Source organism: Lolium perenne, chromosome 3 (assembly GCF_019359855.2).
Source record: "Lolium perenne isolate Kyuss_39 chromosome 3, Kyuss_2.0, whole genome shotgun sequence".
Classification (NCBI taxonomy): domain Eukaryota; kingdom Viridiplantae; phylum Streptophyta; class Magnoliopsida; order Poales; family Poaceae; genus Lolium; species Lolium perenne.
The window spans coordinates 347838166-347845465 of record NC_067246.2 but is presented as its reverse complement, the minus strand read 5'-3'; the positions used below and the strand labels follow the sequence as shown (position 1 = coordinate 347845465).

The 7300-nt window shown below is 46.7% G+C and overlaps 1 protein-coding gene across 1 annotated transcript; it reads right to left on the bottom strand.

Annotated features, from left to right (window-relative positions):
- Nucleotides 1-539: 539 nt before the first annotated feature.
- On the bottom strand, nt 540-1909 carry LOC127346143 (probable aquaporin TIP1-2). The gene is made up of 2 exons (XM_051372687.2): nt 1668-1909; nt 540-1557 (listed from the first exon to the last, which is right to left on the bottom strand). Exons 1-2 carry the CDS (start codon nt 1798-1800, stop codon nt 932-934), a joined length of 759 nt encoding a protein of 252 aa, XP_051228647.1. The 5' UTR covers nt 1801-1909; the 3' UTR covers nt 540-931.
- Between the last annotated feature and the right edge of the window lie 5391 nt (nt 1910-7300).

Below are 7300 nucleotides of genomic sequence, written 5' to 3'. Positions count from 1 at the left end.
CCGCCTCTTCGTGACTAAACCACAAATGTCATACATATAGATAGTTTTAGGGCAAAATTCATCGGATGGCGTTAAAACCGAGCCATAAAGATCGTGAGGGGTCCAGATCCCACCCATGGAGGGTCTCAAGGGGCTGGAGGAACCGTGGGGGGCTTCTGGGCTTTACACTGGCCTTTTCCTTCTGCCTTGTGGTTATCTTCTTGTATTTCCCGAAAAAAAAATGACGTGGCAAATATCCTATCTCAATTCGATATCTGTAAAGACCCTAAACGTAAAAACAAGCAAAACAAGGTTTTTCTACACTGCGAAATTAAAAACCAAGGGTAAATCACCATAAATCAACGTAGAGGAGCTAGGGAGCGTCATATATTATGCAAATATCGTATAATATTATATCAAATATATCATAATCACCGAAGTTCATAGATACAATTTCAATGTAACAAGGGTTAATATTTTGCGACCTCGTCGCACTCACAAGTCACACCACACAATCAGTAGCCTCTCCATAGTGTCACAATGAAAATTATGGAACACCATAGGAAAATGGAGAATGCCTTGAAAATGAAATAATTACACAAGACTAGCAAGACATAAAGTCGCTAGACAGATAGACAGACAGCAGATGATCGGTTTGTACAAAATGACACTGGCCTTGATCATGGAACGGAAGGATAATTGAGGATTACAAGAGAAGACGGCGTACTCATTATTTCTGACTGACACTGTTCACGTTGAGCTTCTCAAGACACGAGAGAAACAGAGACACAGAAACTAATAAACCTGCCTCATTCTTGAAGCAATCTTACTGACGACACTTGCTTGATTCTTGGTGCTGACACGCGCGCACGACGACACTTGCTTGATTCTTGAAAGCGATCCTAATCTCTCGATCATGATCATTGCGATGGATGGAACTGGTTCAGGTTCTTCAGTAGTCTGCGGTGGGGAGCTGCTCGTGCGGGCGCTGGCCGATGAAGATGATGTCGTAGATGAGGGCGGCGATGGCGGCGCCGGCGAATGGGCCGAGCCAGTACACCCAGTGGTTCTCCCACACGCCGCTCACGACAGCAGGGCCGAAGGACACGGCCGGGTTCATGGAGGCGCCGTCGAAGGCGCCCCCGGCGAGGATGTTGGCGCCGACGATGAAGCCAATGGCGATGGGCGCGATGGTGCCGAGGTCCCCCTTCTTGGGGTCCACCGCGGTGGCGTACACCGTGTAGACGAGGCCGAAGGTCATGACGATCTCGAACACCACCGCGTTCCAGACCCCGACGCCGGCGGAGAGGGAGAAGGCGCCCACGGCCTCGCCGCCGGTGGCGATCTTGAGGAGGAGGCAGGCGACCACGGAGCCGAGCAGCTGGGCGACCCAGTAGACGACGGCCTTGAGGAGGCTGATGTTGCCGCCCACGAAGGCGCCGAATGTGACCGCCGGGTTCACGTGCCCGCCGGAGATGTTGGCGCCCACTGACACCGCGACGAACAGGGCCAGAGCGTGCGCCAGCGCCGCCGCGATCAGCCCCGCCGGCGTCGTCGGGCCGCCGTCAGATAGCTTGGCTGCAACAAGATGCGGGCATGGTGGTCAGTAGATGTGTGCACGATGGATGGCATGATGATACACACGCCAAGAACGAGATGGTCGATGTGTGGACTAGTTTCGTACGTACCGAAGGCCATGCCGGAGCCTGAGCCGGCGAAGACGAAGATGAGCATGGAGATGAACTCGGCAACGCCGGCCCGGAAGGTGTCGGGGTGGGAGAGCTCCCCCGGAGAGCCGATGGCGATCCTGCTCACCGGCATTTTCGATTTGCTTTCTTGGGGACTCTGTCTCGACAGACTGCTCTAGACTCTGTTCGGACACTCTGCTCTGGATATGGTGTTGTGGTTGTGGTGTCAGTCAGTTAGTTACGGGCCTTATATATAGTCCAGGAATGGATGTGAGGCTGGCCGGGGAACTTGCTAGAGCCAGTCACGACCGCTTCAAACAAGTATGGGATTGGGATCAGATCACACATAGACGGCCATTCTTTTTTTTTTCTCTACGGATGTTTGCGCATCACGAACACGATTGTTTTTCTTTTGGGCGGCAATAATCTAGGTCACGGGATTGGTTTCATTTAGATGGCAATGATCAGAGTAGTTGTTGTACGCTTTTGCTTCTTTTTTGTTTTACCAAATTCGCAATTATATCTTTTTGTATGTCCAGAAAACAATAAAAGCGACTTCAATTTTTTTATCTGGCATTGTTTCTTTTTTGTTTCTTTAACATTCACTTCGAGCTAGTATTTCAAAATCAAAACCCGTAAAGTTTGGCAGAAAATCATTCCATGACGACTTACGTGACCACGATACTCAGAGTACGAGGTTTTATAAGCTAGAAGGTGGAAGGCTCGGTCAAAAGAGGATGACAATGAAGAGAAGCCACTTACATTTGATGCCACCTGACACGGGCGCTAGCAAATCCCATTTATGAACATTTTATCAAACTAATTCACCAATTTTGCATCGTAAAGCTACATGTTTCATTATTTGCATTTTATTTCTAGAAACCCTAAGTAATTTGAATTGCGGCTAAACTTTTCATTGGAACTTAATTGTCTTCTTCATTTGTTTTCCTATGTTGGAACTTCTTCTATTTTTGGAAAAGGGGCAGTCAAGCTTCCATTCGATTAGATAGAAAACAATGTAAATTACAAGCCGAGATAGCTAGGCTCTATGTGCCGCTAGTGCTGAGTTAAGAACGATAAAAAACCTAAGGTACCGGTGCTACATCTCTGGGGTCATGTGTGTGTGCACCAGTCAATATCCTCCTTCACCAACTTAATTAAACCCTAAACCCTAAAAAATTCACCAACAGTTGCAACTTCTTGGTCTCCATATTTCTCATATCTCTCTGTTTCGCCATTAGAACAACAAGAATAAGTGATCCGGCTATTTTCCGATGTCAGTATCCACCTAAAAGAATACATTACTCCAATATCGAAAATGAGCTACGTGAGAAACACAAACAAGGTTGGAGAAACAGAATGTTCAATTAAATGTCCACCCTTCTTTGTTAGCTGATTGGTCGATGCTCGAATTCGATGCGGTATCGGTGCTAAGAGGTTTGATTTTCAAGACCACCATCGAACTTGTCTTTGAATTTAATTCAGAATTGTAAGTTTAGTGAAGCAAGTGAGTATGTAGTGCTAGCTAGGGAGTTCCAATGTAAAAAGGAAATTCTAAGAGTCACACTGTTAACCAAACCATAATAATATAGCTAGGCACTCCTTGATTGTTCATGGTCATATTCACGCCACGAGTCATCATCTCCCACTCAATCATGTGAGTACCTACTGTTGTTCTGTTGCATACGGATGAACAGAGATAATCTTTTAAAAAAAAGTAACTTTATGGATGATTAGAGATGCTTGCGACATAACAAAACCAAGAACCATACACAAGACTAATTAGTAGAGAACACGAAGCAAGCAGAGATTATCTAAAAAAAGGGGTACGATTGTACGAATGGTTGATTAGAGATGGATAACACATAACTAAAGCTAAAATAAGCACACCAAGCTTAAACATGGAGCTGGTACAAGCTGTTTGTGCCCTCGAGATCGACAGAGGGACGTCGACGTTTCGGCTGCTCCGGCCGCCCAGCCGTGCTCGGATGATAGGGCGGGCCTCCTGGCCATTAGGATCCCGCCACGTGGAGAAACCATTGGCGGAGGAGCGTGGTGCGGCGCCGACCAGTGACGTCGCCGGACGTCCATGGCCGCTTCCGGCCCGGCGGTCTCCAGCTTTTTCCTTTGTTTTTTCACTCATTCTCGTGTGCTGACAAGTGACCTGGTCGATGAGGACGGAGTGGTTGCGTTGCGCTGCATGCTTCGGCGGCGTAGATATATTGCTAGATTCTCCTATTAGTTGTGTGGTTCCAATTTTTCTAGCTAATGACGGTGCTAGATTACTGGCGACGGCGACCTTGGCCGGAATCTTTCTTCGTGATTAGTTGATGGATGTGTCTGCATGTCAGCTAGGCCTAGGCCACGACCCATTATTGGTTGGGTGTGCTGCAAATATGTGTGAGCCACAGAAGGAAGAAGGTGGAGAGCGACGGCTTGCTCTGGAACCATCGTGCTCTGTCCGCTTCTCTTCTCGATATGCGCCGCAGCTAGACGAAGGACCAACCCGTAGTGCTGATCTGCGTCGTTGCTTCTTGAACTCTCTCATGCCTACAGAATCTTTCTTCAGAAAATGGGCAGGTAGCGGCTCCTCTCAAATCTCGCTAGCGATATCCCTTTGCTCGATTGGCACCTGCATGCTCGTGTGGTTTCGGAGAAATTCGATCGTGATACTTGTACGGGCGGAATTACAGCCACAAGAAATAGGGGATTAATTGAGCCTTCACTGTTTATGCCTTGAACCTCAATTTCTTTGTCGTGCACTTGGTGTGAGTGACTAGTAACCAGCGTGGAATTTGTCATTCCTGCAGTATTAATTATTAGTCACTTCGATTGATTAAACTAAACCATAAAAATGAGGTGGCAAAAAATAAGAATACAGGGATAGTAGACCTGTTACTCTTGTCGAGTAACAATGAGCATATGTATTTTGGACCTTATTTAGAACCCGTAACCATATGTATTTCGAACTTGTGAAGATTCTTTTTAGCCGTGAACATATGTATCAAAAATGAACATAGCTTTAATATACATCACAAAAATTTAGACAACATGACATTGTTAAAGCACACATAATAGTTTTTGTCGAGTGAAATTAGTAGTGCAAGAACATTTTTATAATTTTCAATAATTTTCTCCTAATTAGTAAAGTGATTATATAAAAAATTACATTATTTCCAGATTTAAAAAGCAAACAAATCATGCCCCTTAGTAACCAAGACCAAAGCAGCCCACCCAATAGAGACGGTTGCGGGTTTAGTGGTGCTCGAACTTGCTATAAGCGGTACAGTGGGGTGCGCCTATTTTCCGCCTTCAACGGAGGGAAACCTTTGCTCTGCATGCAGCGCACGATTATGGGCTGCTCCCAATGCAGCCAGATAATCAGGTATTTTTTGTATTTTTGTTTTAATTTAAAAATATTCAGATTTCGAATAAATTTTTATAATTTAAAAATATTAAAAAAATATTAAATTTTGTTCTAATAAAAAATCGAAAAAATAAAATTATTCACACCTGAAAAAAGTTCAAACTTGAAAAAGATCCAAAAGTTCAAAATCGAAAAATGTTCAATAAAAGACCGACAAAATCGTACTTAAAAAAAACCTGAAGAAAAATAAACAGAAAGCCAGACAGAGAAGTAAGGTTCAGTTCTTTTCAGCTTATCAAGCATCTTAGCCGCAAATTTAAACCAAAGCTAAAAAAAACTTGATCAGAGAGGCGATTTTGAGAGTCCACCGCCGGTCCACCTCTTCCGCCGGTGAGGCGTGGGTTCCCTCTCCTCTGTCAGCTGCTCCGGCGGCGGGAGGGTGGGGGAAGCCCGTCTCACGGAGTGTATTCATGGTAGGGCTTGGCAGGTGTCCGGCCGGCGGCGCTTCGGAGGCGGAGCTGCTGTTGGTTCGTCCGTTGTCCGCGCAGATCCCCTCCGGCGATGGAGTACTCTGGGGCTTCACCGACCTGCGTGCGACTTTCCCTGCACCACGGCCAGATCCAGGTATGCGGTGGATCTGGATGCAGTTTAATAAGTGGATGATACAGAGGTTCTTCGCGGCGGCGCCGGCGTTCCCGGTAGTAGTCTCTTCGGAGGCGGTGCTCGGTGACTTCCCGTCTGCGGTGTGGTGGGCTCCGGCGATCCAATGTTTGGGGAGCTTCAGCAGCGGCGCGCCATCGTCAGCTCCGGCTCGTCGTCGTCGTCGGGATCCAGAGGGCTTCCTTGTAATTTTTCCTTTATTTCTGGACCTTTCTGTAAGTTCGGAGAATTAATATATCATCCCTTTCGCAAAAAAAAAAAAAACTTGATTTTTCAGCCGGGCTTAAATTTTCCGCCACCGCCCCTTGCTGTTGAGTTGGAAGAAGCTACGGGAGAGCAGCAGCTTCCCGGCAGCTTGCCGAGCTTCTCGTTTTATGTAAACTTTCATTTTCCTAAAGTACCCCGAAACGAACCGTTAATCGCGGCCAAAATGCCACCCCACCATCGACAGGATCTGCTTCCTGGGAACAAACCGTTCTCGTCCTGTCGACAGGACCGCGACTTCCCGTCGCCGCCGCTCTACGGGCCCTGGTGGAGCAACTCCTCCACCTCGTCCCAGAAATTCGGTCCTGCGTCGCCGCCTCTCACCTGCGGAACTGCCTTTCCCCGTGCTCGCCCGCAACCGCCTCCCACCAGTTCGCCCCCATGTCGCTCCCTCGAGCTCGCCCAGCGCTCCCCTCAAGCCTTGGACAGCACCGGCTCCCCAGAGTTCTCCCCAGGTACGCCTCCACGTTTCTTTCCCTTGGTTCGCCTCGAACTCTCCTAATGCCACCTCTAGCTCTCCCGGAGAGGCCGAGACCCATGGTATCTCTACCGACGGCCAGGCTGCTCATCGTATTTTTTTACAACTCCCGTTTTCTACGTGCTGCTAGTGTATACAACACGGTTTCTACTGATGGATTTGTTAGCTAGTTACTTTGATGATTGAATCCGTGAGATTTTGACGATTGATGTTCCAAATAACTGAGCATGGTCAACAATTTAAAGGCAATTTTTACATGTATTATTTTTATAGAAGTGTACTATCATTTGTTAAATGATTAATCTCAGATGTTCTCTCTTTTTTGCTATCATCATAGATAAATATTATTTGACTGTTATGATTTAAGGGTATAATAGATTTATTATCATACAACTGAAAAATAAGCTCACATGACATACGCCAAAAAGAACTGGACTGCATGTTCTGTAGGACTTATTTTCCAATACAGTTTCTCTGGGGCAGCTAACTTAAGCTATTTCTACACAAGCCTAAGCCAAAAAGAACCAGGCCTAAACCCGGAAAGAAACCACCCTCCTCGAAAATGGGTCAAGCCCACGTACGCCCGCTGCAGGCAGCGCCTAACATACTGCCGGCAGCGGGCGGAGAATAGGATTCTCCGACAATAGATGGAGTCAGGTCGAAACAGAAAGCCTACTTGACAGGGCTCCGTCGATTCTTTTTCTGAGTGGGCTCGTCCTAGAGATCGACAAGGACTGCCTCTTCTCCTGCATATTCGTCATTAATTGTAAAATAGTCCTATGACCCATGCCGTGATGAGTATAGGAGAAGCAATTCTTTTTTTGGTTTTCCTGGCAACTATTTGAAGCCTTTTTCATGTTACAT

Bases quoted from the DNA above. Each gene is read 5' to 3' on its own strand.
- LOC127346143 (XM_051372687.2), bottom strand. From the start codon at position 1,800: ATGCCGGTGAGCAGGATCGCCATCGGCTCTCCGGGGGAGCTCTCCCAC. The intron at 1,558-1,667 runs GTACGTACGAAA...ATCTTGTTGCAG, and splicing joins AGGCTCCGGCATGGCCTTCG to CCAAGCTATCTGACGGCGGC.